We start from the raw sequence: 22,293 nt of genomic DNA, 5'->3' as shown, positions 1-22,293 counted from the left end.
TTACTTCAGTTTGTGGGTTTTTAGGAGCTCTAGATTAATGTGTTTTTGTAAAAAAAAATTAAAAATAAATAAATAATAATAAAATAAAAATTGTGCATATTCAGTCAACAGAAATATGCTTCACATTTTAGACTGCGATTAGAAAAAATTCACTTCAGTGGACAGTCCAGGGCTTAATTCTAGTTACTGAAGTGAATCAGCCCCCCCCCCCCCCCAGCCTTTTAGGGAAGGCTATCTTTTCTAGAGCATTTATATCAATTTTTTGATGGACACCTCTGTGAGCATTTGCCACGGGTTAGGGGCCCATTTTATCCCTGCTGCTTTCTTTTTTGTTTATCTATATTTGGCCCTGCAGCAAACTGATAGTGACTGAGGGCACAGAATGAACAAGACATTGCCCTCTTAAATGATAAATTACATCAAGCCACAGAGGGCTTCTGTCCCAGTGTGAGAACAGTGTAGCAGAAACTCGTTCCAAACGACTAGCGCTCTTCTTGACTCAGCCAATTATCCAAGCTGGATTAGTTTGGAGAGATCCCCAACTTGTGCCATGGTGTGATTTGTTACAGGGAGCCTGGACAAGGACCGTCTTCCATTTAGTCAGGACCGATGCTGCCAGACTTCACTGTTGTGAAAAAGTCGATCATCTGGAAATGGCACAGTGAAGATGCTATAAGTGAAACGAAAAAGTTAAACGCTGTGATTGTTGGCCAGTCGTTCCGCGCCGATGCCTGTGCATTCCATAGACAGCACTAATTGATGACACTCTTAGAAGGTTAAGTTATTGTTCAGTCTTTATTACCAAAAATACACTGGCAAAAGTCGTAACATTTTACAGTCTATGAAGAGCAAATAAATAATCAAACGGAACACTAACTTAAACAAAATGACCCAGAGGACCACTACAATGTGAAGAAAATAGTACTGAAAGGCGTTAACCATGTTAAAGTCTAGAGTTCCTTCCCTCCTTTGGCACCATGACAAGTTTCTTATGCCAAAACTTCCCTTTACTTTTATTTTTATTTATTTATTTTATTTTTTTGACAATAGCGGCATAATAAGAACCCCAAATTTTGATATACTTTGGCTAAGCAATACATTTTTTCTGATTCTTATAGTTTTTTTTTTTTATTTTTTTAAATTTTTTTTTACAAGTTGCCTTAAAAAAAATAGAGATTCTCTTAAAAATGTCAGTTCAGATCTCTGTAGTATATACACAGCCAGTGACGTACAAAGCCATACTGTAGTACCATGAGTCAGTACAAACTGATACTTGTGAGGGTACATTTTAGAGTCAAGGCCCATCTCAAAACAATATAGACATCCATTAATGGGGCAACACTTGGCTAAAACATTGAATCATTACACTTAGGTTCAGTTTCCATGAGAGGGATAAAGCCTAGTCCAGGACTACATAGCATTTTGAACACAAATTAAAACGTAGTCTAGGACTCTGCTTAAATATCTTGTCCAGAAAACCAACTTAAATACTATGTAAATATGTTGGTGGTAGACAAATGATGGCAAACACTGGCCCTTAACATGCATTTCTGAAGTGTTCCCAACTGTTTGTGTAAAAGAAAACCTAGATTTTAAGGAGAATTGAGTATTAAAAAAAACACTCCGTACATTGGCAGCAACACTGCTATTATACAGTTGCCAATTCCATTATGATGTGCAACGATGTTCCTCGACAACATGTAAACACAGTATAAACATAATTGGAAACCATTAGGCGTAACAATGGAAGGCACATAGCAAGTGGATCTCTCTAAACTCTTGTGAACTGTCATTTTAGAGGAAATTTTAATAGACGTGTAATCTATCTGAACAATGAGGGAGATGATAGAACTACTTTCACTTTCGATTGCTTTCAAATTTAATCAAAATATCAGTCAGATTCCGGCACACGGCAATGTCTTCAATCTAATTTCCTTTGAGTGAATCTGAACTGAAATGTAGTACTAGGATATAGAGGATAAGCCTAGTGTTTATTCTCCTAAATTATACAAATTCCCTGCAATTCTAGAAGTCTCATTTTGCAAACATTGCAAACTAGCAACATGCATTCTGATTAGCCTCCCGTGAGTGAGAACATTTGATGTCAATGGAAAAGTAATTCCAAATCTGTTGTTCTGGACATTCCTGTTAAAATGCACATTGCGCTAAAATTATTTAATACTTTGAATTCACACAATGTCACCACATTCCTGACCTGCTCATTTTAATTTGCAAATTGGGGTAAGACAATACTGTTAATGAGATATTCCTTGGTAGAAAATAAAGGTTTACTGTGTTTGATCCATTGTGCTGCATGAAAGCAATCACAAGAGCTATGAATAATGGATTTCATTTTATCCTCGTAATTTTGCATTTCTAAGAGCATGCAAATATTTTCTGTGGTAAATGTTCTGCATTTAAAGCAGAAAAGTAGGACTTAGCATTCAAAAAGTTCAGTTTAACCAAATTTGGGAACATTTTGACCAGAGGTAGCCATCAGCGATTAGACTCCAGAAACTCTACAGCAATAATTTCAAGAATTGTTGTTATTCTTACTATTATCTTATATTTTAACATTTTGTTATTGATCTTCAGAATAAAGTAAAGCAAAAACTTACTTAAACAAAACTGTACTAAAACATGTGAGTTATGTTTTTGCGTTTTAAACATTCCAAACGAGTCTAAACCTAAAACCGTTCAATCGTAAGAAAATGCTGTCGTATGTGGAGGGGACAAATCAAACCACTGAAACACGGCATATATTTTTTCCACAAACCACACACTTCAAATTAGAGTAGAATTTTACAAAAACATTTATATATAGAAACATCAAATAAAAAAAATCAGAATGGTCCATTTATCTCTCAAGACTCCTATCTGACTCTGGGCATCGGTTCAACTCGCTGAGTTGTATTTAGTTAAAATGCTGCTATTCCAGGAGCAGACACGCCATTCATAGATCCCACTGCTGTTTTCAATTCAGACTCCAATAAGTGGAAAGCTTGCATTTCTAGAGGAAGTGTATTCACTGTAATGACATGTTGCTGGTCTGAACTTTTCTTAAGATGTCTGAGGCTATATTGACTTACTTTATAGTATAAACAAATTGTGTAGAAGGCTAAAATTGAGGTATATGGATCATAAGAGGTATATTGGTAAACACTCAAATGTATTTCCATTATAAACTGCCAATAAATCAGCTGTACAAAATCTTAAAAAAGAGGAATATTTACAGCTCATACATGGCATTATATTTATCTAACAAGGATTTTTAAGCTTAGTCACCAGGAAATAGTGCAATTTCAATGTCAATACCAGTGCAGGTACAACAATGAGATGTCAAGCCAAAATGAATGAAGCCTGGAAACAACTGACCAGTTAGGCTAGCTAGTCAAAAGCTTTCCCACTGCTGTGAATATGTGCATAGATCTGGAGAGACAGTAGATATGTTCTTAGATTTGGAACAAGCTCTTTGGACTGAATGCAGGTGAACATCAAGGTTCACAACAAAGGCCAAGTCAGACAGGACGTTCTAGAGAGAGTCATCAGATTCCATCAACAGTTTTAGCAGTGAACTTCCCCTTTAAATATCAGAACGGCTAATGTACGACGGCACACTTGGCTTATGCGGCACTATCAGATTGTAGATGATGATTCTTTAGTTTGTATTACCTGATTATTGGACCAATTACCATTAGAATGTTTTATGAATTAACTTGTGCTTTTCAACTGTAACGGATAAACACACAACTTTCTACTGGCTTATCTATAGGTTTAAGATACATTCCAAAAATGACCCCGGAAGGAAGGGTCAGTAGCACCAAAGAACGGCTTTTGAGAAACAAAATTACCTACTTTGCGCGGATATAACGGAAAAATACATGCAAAAAACACACACACAAACCATTAACGTGATAAATAGACACAAATAAGAACTCGAACCCTTCTCGTTTCCAACCTTTCCATAAAGACAGCTACATTGTAAGGTAGCAAATAAACAATATACTGATAAATAGCTTTACAGTGAACTAGAAGCTGCCCTGTTTATAATTTACCCTAAGTAACCTACATATACTATGTATAACAAGTTGGACTTGATGAGGTATGAAACGCCTTTCAGCAATACTCAAAACACATGTTTCACTATGTGATGAAACGCTTCATTGGCTGAATTTTTCAAATTCAGTGTGACCTTTTATATAAACTTGTAGATTTGAATTAAAGGTTTATGCCAGCAAAGCTGAACAAACTTAAATGTTGAGCAGTGAAATTGGTAAAGAAAGAGATTACTTAAAAAGAAAAAAAAAAACAGAAAAGTAATTATGCTTTTTTTTTTTTTGTCCTTATTTTAAAAAGTCCAGATAGTGAAAGTGCAGAATCTTTTTCCTAGCTGTGCACGTCAGTTTAAAGCAAATATTGTAAAATCTGTGATCCGTGTTCACACAGGTTGAAAACAAATAAGAAACGTGTGCAAAAGTTACTGGCTCTAACGTTAAGAGATTGTGAGTGAATGTGTATGTATTTGTGCGCTCCTTTTTCCTCACAGCACTGCGCTAGCCTCTGCTGGTTGGCTTCCCTGCTGCTCCTTACTCAGTATGATACTGATGATGTCTCCCTCATGTTCCTTCATGTGCTCCATCAGCTGCTCTTTGCTGGTGGACTCAAAGCCACAGATGCAGCAGCAGAACAACAGCATGCAGTATTCCATCCCTGCCCGTGACTGCCCAATGCCTCCTTTTCTCACTTGATCCCCAGGGGTATGTTCAACAGGGCTGGCTCTCGGGTCATTTCCGAGGGTCCCTGTTACAGCAGCGGCTGGACCGGGCTGCGCTTTCTCCTTCTTGCCAAAGACAACAGGGGACACAACTGAAGACCTAGACAAGACAGAGACGAACATAGGAGAGCATATTATATGAGAGCAAGGACAACTTGATATAAATAGTAATGCCTTGCCTTCAGTGCTGAACCCTGAATTCAATTTTTGTAACATTTTCTTTTTTAAAATGACAAAGTAAAATTCACTGTTGCCTAAACCAGAAATGCGTGATTGGGACTAGTACCGACAGAATGTAATAAACTCAACACGTACAACAATATAAATATATAGCTAATCAGATAGATGCATTGCAGTATCTATTATGCTGATGATACTGAATGTATAGGTATTAAACCTATTCTGAATTAATAATGGAACTTGTTAGATACAGCTCATGAAACCGGCTTTAAAAATCACTTTCATTCGCACATATACATACTCAATCACCTTTACCCCAAAACTGTCCACAAGGTGGCACCATTCACTCATTCTGATCAGGGTTGCGGTGGGTCACCAACAGGAATTTTTGGGCACAAGGAATAGCAACCTGGACCTGGATGCACCAGTCAAATCAGAGGGTATCACACACACAAACACACACCTATGGACAATTTCAAACAGCCAATCCGCCTACTAAAACACTTCACAGACAATGACCTATGGTGGGGATTGAACCCAGGACTTTGGGGTCCTGGAGCCGTGTGGCATCAACATTATCAGCAATACCACTGTGCAACATGGATGCTATTCAATATCTAATATTATATCCATGTACTTTAAAACACATTTCTCATTACCTTGGAAATGTTTTTTTTTTTGCTTGTGTGTTAAACATCAGCTTATGTCTTCCAACAAATTACTGTACACTGGGTGTTCTTGAGGTCACAGTTTCATGGATGATAAATGCATGGTGTAATGTCACAGCCATACCTCATAAAACAAGCAGAAAAGTTCTGCGGCAAAAAAATAATAATAATAATAATTGCATGAAAATTAACCCTGAAATAAAGTCAGACATGTGAGCCAACACATCAATACAGAATTCCCACTGAAAGTAAATGTAATTCATTATATAACTAACCATGTTTTAACAGTACATTATGTACTACAAGTAGAGCAAACTGACAAGAACTGTGGAACTCTAAGGTTTAAGTTATTGCCTATTAACTATAGCCCTTTTCAGCAGCAAGGTCACATTCGATGAACAGAAGTCAATGCCATCGTAGCTGAAGTATAGTAGCCACGGAAATGAAAGGTGCACTAACCGGCTGCTCTGGGAGATGGCCTCGTTGATAGCCTTGTTCACTTGTTCATAGTTGTAGTTTTGATCACCAGCGTGCTTCCACATGTGGGACTTGAGGGACGGAGGATGACTGCACACGTAACCGCACAGCGAGCACCTGAGTTTCACACCGAAATAAATCAACATTTGCTTCTTATTATTTTCCTTGGTTCTGGAGACTACAGCCCATTAGCATTCTCTATGCTCTAGTACATCACTTTAACCCATCCCCTTTAATCCAGTTGTGTTAGAGCAGGACACAATCAACTATTCAGCCTCTCTGTACCAGACGTGAAGACACTCAGCTAGGGTAATTAAGATGCTTTCTGCTTGTTGTTCTCACCTCTCTATTTTTTTTACCCCTGGAGCGTCACCCAGTTGCTAATGTGGGGATGGAGGTTTAAAAACAAAAGTCTACTCATAACAGGGTTGAGGCTGACACTGGGTTTCTCACCTGTACTGCTCCAGCAGCTGCACTGCCTGATGCTCCTGAGGGTGACGTTTCATGTGGCTCTTCAGGCTGTTCATGTTGGTAGTAGCAAAGTCACAGCTGCAGCACCTGTTATGTATTATAAAAACAAGAACTGGGATTTAATAATGAATCACTGATTAAAAAACAAAACACACCCCAAACAAGCATCAATGCTTATTAGAAAGTGACTTTTCCTGACAAGTTTTTATTCTTATATATATATATATATATATGTCTCTAACCCTATGGCAATGTGTAATGTAGCCAGTGAACAGCAGTGCCAGAACATTGTTTCTTCATTTGTAATCCTCCAATTGTGCCGAATAACAGAATGGCCCAAAGCCCCTGGGAATTCCCTGGGAACCAATTTAGGAATTTTTTGTTTATTTGTATATTTCTAAACATGGGTGTTTTGTGAAATGTTCAGCAAAGTTTAAATAAAAAAAACAGATATATGTTTAATCGCTCCTCAAAAATGACCAAAACATTCACCTCGGAGCTCTCTGAGGACAGTGTGTGCATGGTGAAATAAACTAATGACCGTGCGTGACTGACAGCTCTCTATCAGAACAGAATGCTGTTTACGTTACCATGGCAACACACAGCATCGAGACGTCAAGGTTTTTACTCTGAACTGTGGTTGTCATTGTGATATTTTTTAATATTATTATGTTAACATAAATGTATGAATTGTATACCTCCTAGAGTGTGTCCAAATTGTTGCTTTCTACCGCTGCTACTCTGTTGTACTGCCGACCGAGTCTGGCTTTTATCCCTGCTGTTGCTTTGCTGTACATCCCGGTCCCGTGTGGCCGCTACCTCCCCCGTACCGCCGACCGAGTGGGTCTTGCCTTCCCCGCTGTCACTCTGCTCTGTGCGGTAGCCAAGCGTGGCTGATATTGCAGCTGATAGTCAATTAAAAGTGTGCTACTGCTATCGCTGCTGTACTCAGACTTACTCCATTCATGCTCGTTCTGTATTGTTTTGTGTTCTGTGTTTGCTCTGTTTACGTCTTTCACTCCCTCCATAACTTGGTGAACAGTTTGCTTGTTAAAATGGCTCCTAAGCTTTAGCTCAACAGTCTCTTCGACTCAGAGATGAGGCGTGGCTATGGTAGCCTTGCGATTGGTCAGGGTAATAGTGACATAAGCATTACCCACTTTTAGGACTGCCCATTGCACATCAAGAGGGGAGCAGTTCTGCTCATTATTGAGGAGAGAATTATCATATTTCTGTTTTGTGTTTTTTATTTAAACTTCACTGAAAGTTTCTCATAACACCCAAGTTTAGAGTTATACCAAAAATAAACCAAAAAAATAAAATAAAAATGGGTTCCCAGGGGCTTTCACCATTGCCATCGCTAACCCGGTCTAACAACACAATATACAACTCTGACAAACACAATGGAGCGAAAGATCACCTGTAAGAAGACAACATCTTCTAACGTTCTTGCAGATAGCTGCAGCATTAACTCATATGAGCCAGCCTCTGTTATGCTAAGTGGAATCGTTATACACATCACATAACATGACATTTATTGCTTTCCACCCACTGACTGTTATCATAGCCATATGCACAGTACACAAGTGGCCGCAGACTAGTCTCACAAACAGCAGTCTGTCGTTTTATCTTATACCAAACAGGAGTTCAAGAGAGAGAGAGAGAAAAAAGAAAAAAAAACCCCCACAAAAATCTATTTTTAATCATTTACAAACCAGCATCGATGCTCTGTTCACAGCGCTATAGCTTCTTCTGTTTCCTGGGTTCATGAAGGGAACTTGTGGCTATTGGCAGCACAAACAACAACAACAACAACAACTCCAAAGCTTCTCCAAATTAATGCTGCAGTGGGAAGCAGCGCCTCGGTCAATATTCGCAGATATCCTTCATGACTGTTATTGTTTTGGCTGCTTTTGCCTTCATTGACTACTTCTTATCGGAGCTTCTATTGTTAGTCATAGAGGTGCACACTCTATAAGAGTGACAGCTTGCAAATGGAGAACGGGGTAAATATCTATGAGCCCCTCTGTGACTGGAAAATTGAGGCGGAAATGAGGCTGAAATCATAATTTCACTTCACTATGTTTGAATATTAAAACACTTTCAAATCTAGCCGTGTGAACGCAGCAATTTTCGTGAAAAACAGACACTCTCACTTGAATACGCAAAGCCTTGCATTTCAGCTTAATTTTCATTCATTTACCCCCACTTCCTCTCAACAACCGCTTAAAAAAGGTACTAGAATATTTAAATTAGTCAGAAATTACTTTCTTTAATCGTTTTTTTTAATGAATAACCCTGCCGACGCTAATGACTGAAAACATTTTACACACACTTAAAACATCAGAAAACTGTCAAGCCCATGCAAGACGGCCCTCCCCCAGAGGAGCCCGACAGCTCAGAGTGAGGATAAATCTCTATTTGGACGTATTGTTTGTTTGAGCGCTAATTTGTGAGGCTGCTTGTGATGTGCGCAAGTGCCCTCAGGCCTACTTCTGAAGTCCTGTAAGAGACCATTTGCGCGGAGGCCGAGCACAAAGTGCGGCCGGCAGGCGTGTGTTAGTTGAAAGAGGCTGGCGTCTCTCAGGGGCTGTTTGAAGTAGGCGTGGGTTAGCCGAGCAGAACGACTCTGAGATGTCTCCACAAGCACAAAGAAGCCCCGCTGAGAGTCAGACAACGAGATCTGGTCTGTATCTGAGTGTGTGTAAGAGAGAGCAAGATCCTGAAGACCCACACCTAACCCCACACCATACTATGTTTGTACATACAGCATAAGCCCTGCTCCTTGAGGGCAGGAATACGGGCAGGAAAATTTAACTTGGGCTTTACTGCCCTCGTGTGGTTGAAGACAGTTATGCAGCCCTGTCATGGTTTAACATCTACGATGTCTTTACAATCCTGCTATGCCATGCTACACTGAAATAGGAGTTGAGAACACACCTGTAAGGCTTGTCAGAATTGTGAATCCTGCGATGGTTCCTCACGCCAACGTAGGTGGAGCTGGTGTAGTCACACATGTCACACTTGTACACTTTTTGGTCGCTGGCCAAGTCTGCAAAAGAGTGCACGCAAACATCAATTAACACTAAAAGGCTTGTGAAAGAAAATTCCACTGCTTTTTCAAAATGTGAGTGATATTTAATCACTTAAACACAGAGGCTTGTTCTGTAATGACATGTAGTAGATAATCAAAGAAAAAAAGCCGCTAAAACTATTGAAAAACATTGTCAGAACTCCTGGGAATGTTTCAGGCATCAAATGGCACGTTCAAAACTGTTCATTCATTTCTCTGAGGGAGATTTTAAAGGCAATAGATACCTCTGATGTCCAGTTCCCAATCACCACTAACAGTTATCTAGCACAACTTTGTTTAAATACATTCATTATGCAGAGATTATAAATATTACAAGAAAGCTTAAAAATGTTGGGGAATTGAAGCCAAATGGAAGGCTTCCTTTCCACTTGAGTTTGTGGATGAAGCAACAGTCAGTAATACTTGTTTATGGCATGGAGTGAAATGACATGAATTCTGAAATGACATCCATTCTCACCCTCTTCTGTCATCTTTTCAGACTCGTCCATGCTTGCCGTGGTTTCGCTGACAGCCGTCAGAGCTGCAGAAGTGTCACCCATCCCATGCTGCTCTCTCTCGTGGTTCCTCAGCTGACTCTGAGGGAGGTATTAATAAAACCCGTCAGTGCTTCGTCGTAAGCAGACACTTTATTAATACGCACACGGCAGAGGAGAGGAGAAGCACTGGTCTGAAGCTCCACAATTAGAAACTCTAAACTTTAGAGCTCGGTCAATGATGTGCTTAATGATCCCTGCTGCTGTGCAGAGGGCCTGTCCAAGGCAGCGGAGAAATCAATACAGCTACACAGCAGCCTTGCCCTCCAAAACAGTGTAGGAAGCTGGCCAAACAGGTCAAGTGTAAACTAGGGATCGATCGATATGAACCTAATGGCGATACAGATTTTAAGAATTCATTCATTCATTATCTGTAACCCTTGTCCAGTTCAGGGTCGCAGTGGATCCAGAGCCTACCTGGAATCATTGGGCGCAAGGCGGGAATACACCCTGGAGGGGGCGCCAGTCCTTCACAGGGCAACACCAGGAGGAAACCCACGCAGACACAGGGAGAACACACCACACTCCTCACAGACAGTCACCCGGAGGAAACCCACGCAGACACAGAACACACCAAACCCCACACAGACAGTCACCTGGAGGAAACCCACGCAGACACAGGGAGAACACACCACACTCCTCACAGACAGTCACCCGGAGGAAACCCACGCAGACACAGGGAGAACACACCACACTCCTCACAGACAGTCACCCGGAGAAACCCACGCAGACACAGGGAGAACACACCACACTCCTCACAGACAGTCACCCGGAGGAAACCCACACAGACACAGGGAGAACACACCACACTCCACACAGACAGTCACCCGGAGGAAACCCACGCAGACGCAGGGAGAACACACCAAACTCCTCACAGACAGTCACCCGGAGGAAACCCACGCAGACACAGGGAGAACACACCACACTCCTCACAGACAGTCACCCGGAGGAAACCCACGCAGACGCAGGGAGAACACACCACACTCCTCACAAAGAGTCACCCGGAGGAAACCCACGCAGACACAGGGAGAACACACCACACCTCCCCTGGAGCTGTGTGACTACGACACTGATCAGAAATTTAAACAAGACTTAAGACTGAAAACTCCCTTATAATAATAAACAGTTTGAAAATGACATCAGGTTAAATATCCAGCAAGGGAAGTGAGAATATATCCAGAAATGCTGGTGCTTATTATGGAGCTTATTGAATGAACAACCTGATGTGGACATGAAAAAAAACCCAAAAAAAACAATTAAATGCGGTGGTCAGAAAACCATTCTTTAGCAGCTATTCCACAAAACCTTAAAGCTTTATCAACATCTTCTATACACTTATAAAAGCCATTTTTAGTGGCAAGGATGCTTCACTGTATAACCTGTCATGGTTGAAGAGCTTAAAAGCAGATCTAAAAAGGTCTTTAGAAACAGAACATTCAGCACTATCTTAGAAAGGTGCACCTTCCTCCACAGACTAATGTTCTCACCATTCAAAGTGTGTTCAGGATGCTTTCACTATTCTTTGAAAGGTCAGTTCAACAGTGTGAACACATTATACCAGAGGCATTCAGACGCGGTCTTGCGGGTTCTTAGCCTTGCAGTCTGGCAATTTTGCTTCACAAAAAACACTTGATTTAAGAAGTGTATTTCAGCAGGTGAAAAAAAAAAGATCTGAGAAATATCCTGGACTTAAACTTGTGGAACACTAAATAAAATAAAACTTTATAAAAGGGAAAATGGCCTGTAGAAATCACTTCTTCTACTGGCAGCAGATTCAATTTTGTTTATGTATTAATATTGCTTTATGCAGTCCACACCACTGGAAGAGAACACAGTTGCGACTTTAACCCAGAACAAAAATTTGATTCAGCAAGGTGCTTGGACCCCCAAACGGCTCCTGGAGGTATTTTTGAGCGGCCTGTGTTTGCAGAAGCTGCAGACGTCTCGATAAGTCTTTGGCCTGTGTCTGGAATCTGCGTTCCAATACCCACTATTTCTTTAATGGTGGACCTGGTCAATTCTGGAGCTTGTGGGCATGGCCACCAGGGCTTCTGCCGCCAGTGAATGAAGTCTCAAACACTCAGAATGCATCCTACTCAAGACAGGAGGCACATTCTCATCTGGGTGTGGCTCACAAACACTGCCTGCATATTTAGGATTTCCCCTGGTGTAACAAACCCGACCCAACACATTTACTGATCAATGTTGTGCAGGGAACTGCCCCTAGGCTTTACTATGCATTACCATACCATCAGTTCAAACAGGATTAGCATAGAAGGACATTCATATAATTACTTGTCAGACCTGTAAACATTTTGGAAAGGTCTAATACTGGATTAAAATCACAGATCTGGTCAGTAATCATTTAATCATTATTACACCTCCCCAGGTAAATCTAATTAACTTGTTTACGTATCATCATGCAGTTACCCATAATATAGCATACTTTCTTTACACCCTTGCTCTATCGCCCACCCCTGTTCGGCAGCGATAAAACTCCAGAGCAGGGGTAACTAAAGACCGAAAGTGAATTGTCTGAAGCTCACCTTATAGTGGAACGTCTCACTACAGTGCTTGCAGGCATACATCCGGGTCTTGCAGTGGTGGATCATGTGGCTTTCCAGATCTTTGCTGTCACTGGCAATGTGTTCACAAATCGGGCACTGGTAGGGCTGCCTCTGCCTGTGGACACGCAAATGCTGCTTAATGTAGCCCTTGTTCCCGCTGCTGTAGAGGCACAACCGGCACCGGTATGGCCTTTCACTCCCGGCAATGTACTCCACCAGACCACCCTCTGAGATGGAGGGGTCCACAGATCCCACCACCACCCCTGAACTCCCACTGCCACACTGACTCTGCGCGTTGTCCTGCAGCTCCTTCAGAATGTCCTCGTCTGAGGTGTTCTGGTCGGACCGCTCACGCAGCCGCTCAATGACAGTCAGCAGAGACATGCTAATTCCGACTTTGGTAGGTCCATCAACCAGGACTTCTTCCTTGGAGCTATGAGGGACCCCATCAAGGCCAAGATTCAGCAAGGTGCCGGGACCCGAAACGGCTCCTGGAGGTGTTTTTGAGTGACCCGTGTTTGCAGAAGCTGCAGACACCTCGATAAGTCTCTGGCCTGTGTCTGGAATCTGTGTTCCAATACCCACTATTCCTTTAATGGTGGACCTGTTCAATTCCGGAGCTCTTGTGGGCATGGCCACCAGGGCTTCTGCCGCCAGTGAATGAAGTCTCAAACACTCAGAATGCGTCCTCCTCCGGACTGGAGGCACATTCTCATCCGGGTGTGGCTCATCAGATGTTCCATTCTCAGTTTCCTGCTGTGCCTTCTCTCCACTCCAAGCGATCACAACCTCTTCCTGCTCCTCATAGTAGACAGGATGAGGTTGGTTTTCCGAACCGGAGTCTTTGGAAGCAAGCAGGGACTTGTCCCCAGCCACCTCTGGGCTCAGGAGAAGAGGTTTGCTCCCTACAGGTTCCTCAGCACAGGGCAACCTCTCTACAATGACATTAACATGTCCAGCATCATTGCCACTGCAACTGATTATCTTCTGTGCTGAAGACAGCAGACTGTCAGAACTTATCTGCTGGTTCTCCATCTCTAGCTCCAGCTCCACCTGTGCTTCTGGGGTCACCTGAACGTCCACCAACGGGTCTTCAGGAACTTCCTCTTTAACAGAGAATACGTTGCTGATATGTCCCTCAATTTCTACAGCACCTTCAGCCATAATGTCATCACATTTCACTCCTTGTGGCACGCAAAGCTCCAACTGAATGGAGGAACTGCTGTGCAGAACCTGGCCTTTGTCGACTACGGGTGTGAAAACCACTATAGCCTCCTCTTCTTTACTCTGCGCTAAGGAAGGGCTGGTGCTGACTGTGGGTACGGGACGAACCGCATGCCTTTCGTCTTCATCTTCAAATATGGGGTATGAGCAGTCCACTAAGCCAGCGTGCTTCCAGGCATGTGTTTTCAGGTTACGCTGCTGCCGGCACTCATAGCTGCAGATCAGACAGTGATACCTTCCTAAAGGTGGACGGGAAAATTGTATTACATGTTAATGACATGTTAACTTCTTGCCAAACTTTTTGTAATTAGTCATTATCAAAACAAATACAAAATATGTGGTTCATTTATTCAAATATTTAAAGTGTGTGTTGTTGTTTTTTTGTAGAACCTATAAGATCAAGTTAAAAGGGATACAATTTGGTACTTTTTGCTAATGAGCTCCCCCTACAGTTGAAATCAAGGGGAATGGAGTGGTTTCCTACACTCCTCCAAAAGTTACATAGTGGCATTTCTGCTTATTATGTCTGGAGTCTGGAGCAGCAATGGCAGAGGTTCTATTCTCCCTATTACATGCCAGTGAAGCATCACAAGGAATCTGAAGGCATGATTTTAAGGAAAAACTATGGCACTATCACTGAAGTATACTCACCGTGATCATAACTGTACCACTTCTTAGGGGCTGCTAATGTCTTCTCAGATTCAGTGTCAGATGTGGTAGGGAACCCGGTCCTCACTTGTGAACTTCCCCTTGACTCAGACCCTTGCTCAAAATGGAGCCTGACGTGTGCATCCAGCTCCTCCTGGTGGTTGGACGTGAAACAGCGCTCCGAGCACATGAGGATGAGGTTGCTCTGCTGCTTTTCGTGCTGCTTAAGGTGCTCCTTTAAGGCACCCAACGTGGGGGCTAGAAAGCGGCACAGGCTGCACTGGTAGCAGGTAACTGTCTGAGGGTCTCTATTAATGGATTCCACACCAGGCTGTGTGTTATGGCTACGAGTCTGGCCCTCTTCTCTGGAGATTTTGCATGGAGAAGCCCCGCTGTTGCCTTCTCTACTCTCTGCGACGGTCAATGAGGCGCAAGTCATGGAGGGCCTCTTCTTCCCAGGCAGACCGCACCGCCTCGGCCGCTTCTCCACTATCTTAGTCAGCTTCTCGATCACCTGGATGAGGGAGTCTGTAGCTTGTTTGTGTTGCTGTTTCTGCTGGTTATCATTAAGGTAAGGGACCAAGACAGTCTCCTGCTGACCTCTGGCATGAGGGACTATGACCGCAACTTCACTGCTGTCCTCCATACCTAAACACATAAAAAAAACCCACTTTTTTCACTCAGATCTACTATAAAAGGAAATACTGTGCTGCCGTCATATATTTTTTTCCCCCTTTATAAATGTGTAATCATATTAGACATATATAAAACACTAAACGGTTAAATCAACAGCCAGTCTGATTCAGGACGTATTGTTATACACAGGAACAAACTGTGTACACTATATGTTATCTGTATTCCATGCTATGCTGCATTCTGATAACTTAAAGGGATTATACACAACAACAAACACAGACATCTGAGATGTGGAGGTTAATGCAACTTATTGCAAACAGAAGGATAGCCGATGTAAGAAAGGCAAAGGGTGGACAAAAACACTGAAAATGGTTTATCATACTTTTGTTCTATGTCATTTTCTATGAAATACATGTTTGCTGATTTTTCCCTTGAGCCTGAGAGATGAAGTTGTATGTAATTGTCGTTTTGACTGGTAGAGATGGTGCTCTATGTGCAAGTTGAATAAAAAAATGCATCTTTTCTAACGTCAAAATGCAATTCTAATTAAGAATTTCCCCACTACAAAGAATCCATCTAAATAATGTCTTTAGAAAACCTTGAATTGCTAAATTTTGCAAGTTTGCTATGGTCTGGGTTTGAAACCTTTTAGGAAAAGATAAAGATATAAAACTTTCATCCCTGAACGTGTTCATTACTGTAAAACTAAGTGCTAGTCCAGTGAGGAGCCTTGACTGTACGAGAATAGCAGAGGCTATGACTTCACAGCCCTAATAATATCTCTCATTAGGAGCCATGGAGGAAGTCAGCTGTTGGCCTTATTTTAATGACATGGTGTGAGGTGTGTGACCCTGGGCTGGTAAAACGTTTCTGCTCTGACCATTTGGAGACTCTGTTAATGTAAACACTATGCTGTAACGGCACGTTGTGAGGAAAAAAAATGTGGCCTTTTTCTCTGTCCCCATTCAATGATAATCTGTTGAGGTTAAAACTACTGTATGATTTACACTGTTATCACACAGTTATTAGGTTCAGTTTGTGCAGATAAACCCATCTAAGCTCATATCATTGACATGTTTACAATGGGATCAGGTCCATTCAACATCAAAGAAAGTAAAAAGATGTGGTTTACAACAAATGACTTTCCCTCTTTGACCACAAGGTCTTAACTTCTGCTTTGTCTGACTTTACTCACTGGGGAAGTTCAACACAGCAACATCAGCAGCATGGCCATGACTCTCCCCTCCTACTAACAACACACACGTGGAGTTAAACACACGTGCAACCCCAGCTGGACCACATGGCCTCAGAGAAAAGGTCGAGACGAATGTGTCAGCAGTGATCAACTTTTACATTTTGAACTCCCTTTTAAACCCCTCTTCAGTCATTATTTAAAAACTCATCTGTTAGATATAATTCTACACATTTGCCTTCAATTAGCCCATGCAGACCTATGAAAGTGCAACTGCCTCTTCTTCCATCTACCCACCCCTCAGCTACTTGCCCCACAGTTTGTCATGTTTGGTTCCTTAGACTTATGGCATGAAAAACCCTGAGTGTTTGAAACAGTCTTTGGAACTCTGCCACTGCAAAGTGGAAATGTCGACTGCTTCAATCGCTCATGACACACTTTCTATCACATAAACAATATAACACGGGCATTTAAAAAAGGTAAAAAATAATCATTTTCTTATTTTTTCTATCTATTTTATTGTTATTTATCTGAATAACAGTCTGATGGAATTTCTGTGATTTATAAGAGAGACATATCCTTCCAGGGAACCATTCTAATGCAAAGATCTTGTCAGATATCAGTGTAAGCAGTGGCAAAGATTCCAACCAGATCACCCAGCCCTAGTGCAACAGGTCCACACAGGAAACTAGCTACAAAACCTGCTTAAGTGATTCCCCAAAGGCCTGCTTTCTGAATGGGACAATACAGATCAGCACACCAGAGCAGAGCTTATTCGTGTAGTGTTAACGGAACCGATAGTGATTTGTTTAGTGATAAAACACAGAGTTTGGCAAATTGAAAAACGTTGTAGGCTCAGTTAAGGAGAAGAGAGGTGTAGGATGAACCCCCTTTCATGGACAACACAGGTATCTAGGCTATTTTATTGTGAGGGACAGTGTTAAAAGACCATGAACATTTGAATAAAAGGGATTTCATATCCTGAAAACACACCATAAAGAGTGGAAATCCTAACTGCAACTGGCTTTGAATTTAGCAAATGGAGTAAATGAAGGGCACTATAAACACACCCACAGAACACACACACACACACACTGACGAGAGTACATGCACACGCAGGCACGTCCACACACACAGAGCATGGTGAGGAGGGCAGACTGAGGTATAACCCAGTAAAACATTACGTGTGTGATAAAAAAAAATACCTCAGAGTCATGCGCTTTTTTAATTCACCCGTAGAAGTTACTTACTGAAGCGGCAGCTGGCGGTGATCTTTGTCCCTGGGCGCTGTTAATCGTTGTTCTCTGTGTGTAATAAAGTGATCTCACACTTTTCTCTCCCCCCTCACACTGCCCTGCGCTCAAAATGGCGAGAATGGAGCCTGGATCACGTGACCACGCTTTGGAATGGGTCAGGTGACCACAGAGGAATGCGAGGCCCTGCACACGCCACTGCCACTTTCCTCAGCGAGTCTCTGTCTGTATCGCGTTTGTAAATTCACGCACTTAATACGTGGGATTTTAAAATATTTATAAGCGATTTATTCTGTTGTGACGTCAGCGTATTATATATATTTTTTATTGTTTATACAGAACTTTTATTTTGACACAACTAAGCCACTGCGCTATAATATTTTAATAACAATTAAACAATACACTGTATCTCAGTAGGTCGGTGCACTGCCTGCGCTTCAATTTCAACTGCAGTTTATGGAAAACACGTTTGTACGTTGAACACATTATTCAGGAACTATGCAGTGCACCACTGCAGAGAAAAAGGAGGCATTTCATGATTTATTGTATTTTTGTATTGTTTTTATTTAAATAATCAATACATTTGGTATTATTATTTATTCATATATTATTCTATATTATTCAATTTTATTAAAACGTATTGTATTGTATTATTCCTTTTTTACATTATTATTTTGGGACTGAAATTATTCAGGGAATAAAAATGTAGATTAATTTGACATACATTATTATTATAAAAAAAGCCTATTTTTATATTTTAAATATTTTTAATATTTTTGACAATTGTACAGATACTTTGTTATAAGTAAAAAAAAAAAAGCATAATCTAATCGATTTAAAACCAAATGTTCCACCTATTTGAAAAGCAGAGGGCTCCTTGGTGGGCCATACATTTTATATGGATCTGGTACTGAGTGATAAGCGATCGCGCCATCTAGCGGCGGAGTCAACACTATACATTTGACTAATGTGCATTGGTTAGTATATGTGCAAATGTAGGAAACAGAAAAAAGACCCCTTTTCTCATTTAATTGTATTTTATGTTTTTTTATGACTTTTTGTGATTTTCCATTTTAAAACAGCATTTAAAGCTGACTCTTCTATCTATATTTGTTGTCAAATAGTTGCTCATACTGTGGGGGAATTTCAGACAAGTGTTGAGACACAGACATACTGCCAAAAAGTGATCTTACTGTACTTATAAAGGCACAAGGGAACAAGGCCATATTTGGGCTGGAAAGTATGTTTTTTATGGCGGGACTGGGACACCACTTATTGTCCGTCACATAAACCTCAGTGATGATGGAAACTGCACTGCGCTGTCCAATCACTATATTCCAAGTTAACACACACACACACACACACACACACACACACACACTAGGAACAACCCCCTCCTGGTGTGAACAGTCCCCAAACTGATTTGACTTGAAAACAGCACACATTCTTCAAACAGAGGCCCACACATCATCTTAAAGACACAACCTCAGGTCCTGTAGTTTAGAGTGTTTACACATGTATTGTCTACTTGTCTCATGCTGAGTTCCCATGGAAACATCTGTCTTCCTCTGTGAGGTAAGTATATATCATAGATTTAGTCAAGCTGCTTATGTAATTACTGAGGTTTATGGTCAGTTCACTTGAGAAGTTTCTGTACCATTCGCCATGTGATGTATTTATTTATTTATTGCCAATATTCACTCAGTTTAATAGACTGTTTAAGTGACCTAATCCTGGATCATGTAAGTAGTAATAGCCCAAATGGAACTGAAAATAACCTTTCAAAATCAAAAAAGTATCAAGTTATTAATATATTTCACATTCTTCATGAACTGAAATTTGTCGGGCGATATTTTTTATTTATCTGGGATTATTCCGTGCTAAACTATATATTATTGTAAATTCTATAGTAAGAAACATCTGCTGTATAACAGAAACGTAACTATGTAGAAGTTCCTCCTCTTCTGGTTCTTTGTTTTTTTATGTCTAATTTACAAGAACCATTTTAATAAATTATTTCTGTTTTGTGGTTTTGATCTGTTTTCTTGCGTATACGATCACACAGGGGCCATGCTGCTGAATAAAGTCAGCTGTAAACAGTCACACACAAACAGAGCTACAGTGCAACCACTCAGAACTGGGATGTGTGTTTGTGTGTGTGTGTGTGTGTGTGTGTGTGAAAGAGATTATGCTTCTGTCACCACCCCCTCCTCGCCACAAGTGAAATATGAATGAAATTATCTCACTATATGATTTGTGCAATTTATGAGAGAATGAGAGATAGGAATAGAGCAAACGAAAGAGAGAGAGAGAGAGAGAGAGAGAGAGAGAGAGAGAGAGACAGTAATAAGAACACATTTGTGTTGTCATTTCTGACCATGAGTTCCAGTCGTTTAGTGGCCTGAGTTGAGGTCGAGAGAGAGAGAGAGTGTGTGTGTGTGGTGGGGAGTGGTGAGAGAGTGCTAACATCCCTAATGCACAGCTTGGATTTATTGTTTTAATTAAGTGCTACAGCAGTTCATCATAAACGGTTTATGGACGTGAGTCCACTAGTGTGGCCTTGTGGTGAAAGGGAGGAAAGAAAAAAAAAAGACAACAAAAACTCCCTATGCTTTGTTTCTTGCAACATTTTGGTTCTGGGTGATGTTCACCATGACGAGCTTTTGAGCTCCTGTCACTAGTCTTTCATATCTTTGATACATTAAGGATATTCCGGCATTGAATCACTGTACAGTCTTGTTTCCAGTGCCACAGGTCAGAGACAGCATTGCTCAGCTCTGGCCATCACCGGGCCACTACCCCCCGACCACCAATTTTTAAAATGACTCCAGGCTGCGCTGTTTATTTGTCTGGCTCCTCTGTATATTTGCTCTGTGACATGCGTAGCGTGTGGATGCTGATGGAAACCCGAAGGTGACAGTTGTGTTTTCCTGGATGACAAGCTGGAAATGCTCTCTCTCCTCTCTCAATGCGCTTGTGGCAAATTTACAGAAGGACTGTGATAGAACGGAGCAGGAGCATGATGTACGATTTAATGCATCAAAATGACGAGGAGTTAAGAGGAAAAGAGTGGGGGCTGAGGTCGGGAGTGGGGAGGGGGAGTAAGATATTAGGGACAGCGTAGCCTATATTTGACCCCAATGATGGCTGGCTCATATTCTCGAGTCAATATCATAACATTATCCAGTATCACTTTCACTGAGAGCTTTTCACGTTAATACAGTTAACCACTCCACAGCATCTGAGCTAAAAGAAAGCCTTCAAGTTCATTAAAGGACCACATATCAACGAAGCTGGTGGTGTTTCACTGAAAAATGGACCTCCCAAGAACCCATACCTCAACGTCATTGAATGTGTTTGGGATTATTTGCATCTTGAGAAGTAGGAAATGCAACGTCAAAGATTAAACTATAGAAGTGTGGAAACCTATATCTACAATCATTATTAAGTCATTCATTCATTCATTGTCCTAACTAGAATCAGTGGGTGCAAGGCAGGGACACACCCTGGAGGGGGCGCCAGTCCTTCGCAGGGCTACACACACTCACAAACCAACGTGTGTTTTTTGAACTGTGGAAGCAAACCAGAGGAAACCCACATGGACACAGGGAGAACACAGCCAACACCTCACAGTCACCTGAAGTGGGGCTCGAATCCACAACCCCAGGAGTTGTGTGACAGTGATACTTGAAACCAGTACCAAAAATACGTGTAAAGAGGATATATCACCCAGCACTAGTCCCAGCCACAGTAAATAAATGCGCCCTCTATTTGATGTGCAGTATTTATTTAGACCAGGCATTAAGAGCTATTCTGCGATGGGGCTTTTCTGTTGTCCTCTTGTTGGAGTAGCACTGCTGAGGCCTAATATAATGCCTCCCGCCCCCACCCCCCCACCCCATCGAGGTACTTGGTCAAGTTGCATATCTGTCTTCTTCCATGTGATTTTATTAACTCTAATATCCGCACTTCCTATTACCCTGGCTGCCTCTCATTCAGCAGCACAGCGGCTCGCCTCTAATTCAGACTGACACCAGATATACTTTCACTCACATTACGCACTGGCCTCGAGCAAAGGCAGCCTGTTCCTTTGAAAATGTTGGAATTAGGTTATTTCTATTGAAGTATTAAAGTAATACTTCAGTTTAAGCTATTATTTTAGGATTTTCCCCCCACCCTCTCCTTCGCTGCTTTTTTTTCAGGCTTAGGGAGTGAGTGATGGAGTGAGAAACTAAAACTTGGGTTGCCACCACCTCCTTATTCAGGTCTCCAAATTAAGTGAGCCTGAATTTTTCCCCCTATTATAATAGATATCATTATATATATATATTTCGTTCTGGTCTGTCAATCATCTCACACAAAAGCAGTATGGAGGTATGCTGAATGTGTGATCTACTCCAAGGAGGTTATGCTTGGGATTTGTAATCATTCACAGCTCTGGGACCAGTCAAAGTGAGCTTCTGACCAATCAGGTGAATTCATTAGTTTTCTTTAGGAGGTTTGCGATGGCAATCACATTGAGGAATATTGTATTTAATGGGAGAAAAACAACATACAAGACAGCTGTAAACAATAC

The 22,293-nt window shown here is 41.3% G+C and overlaps 1 protein-coding gene across 1 annotated transcript; it reads right to left on the bottom strand.

Moving 5' to 3' along the window:
- Positions 1–797: 797 nt before the first annotated feature.
- LOC136677508 (zinc finger protein 507-like) lies at positions 798–17,814 on the bottom strand. The gene is made up of 8 exons (XM_066655073.1): positions 17,715–17,814; positions 14,640–15,284; positions 12,744–14,227; positions 10,122–10,239; positions 9,511–9,622; positions 6,553–6,657; positions 6,082–6,216; positions 798–4,874 (listed from the first exon to the last, which is right to left on the bottom strand). The coding sequence occupies exons 2-8, from the start codon at positions 15,280–15,282 to the stop codon at positions 4,541–4,543; spliced, it is 2,931 nt and encodes a 976-aa protein (XP_066511170.1). The 5' UTR covers positions 15,283–15,284; positions 17,715–17,814; the 3' UTR covers positions 798–4,540.
- Positions 17,815–22,293: the final 4,479 nt, after the last annotated feature.

Source organism: Hoplias malabaricus, chromosome X2 (assembly GCF_029633855.1).
Source record: "Hoplias malabaricus isolate fHopMal1 chromosome X2, fHopMal1.hap1, whole genome shotgun sequence".
Lineage (NCBI taxonomy): Eukaryota > Metazoa > Chordata > Actinopteri > Characiformes > Erythrinidae > Hoplias > Hoplias malabaricus.
Note: the sequence above shows the minus strand (reverse complement) of the source record. Positions and strands in the feature narration are given on the sequence as shown.

Bases quoted from the DNA above. Each gene is read 5' to 3' on its own strand.
- LOC136677508 (XM_066655073.1), bottom strand. From the start codon at position 15,282: ATGGAGGACAGCAGTGAAGTTGCGGTCATAGTCCCTCATGCCAGAGGT. The intron at 14,228-14,639 runs GTGAGTATACTT...GTCCACCTTTAG, and splicing joins GTGGTACAGTTATGATCACG to GAAGGTATCACTGTCTGATC. The intron at 4,875-6,081 runs GTTAGTGCACCT...TGTCTTGTCTAG, and splicing joins GCCATCTCCCAGAGCAGCCG to GTCTTCAGTTGTGTCCCCTG.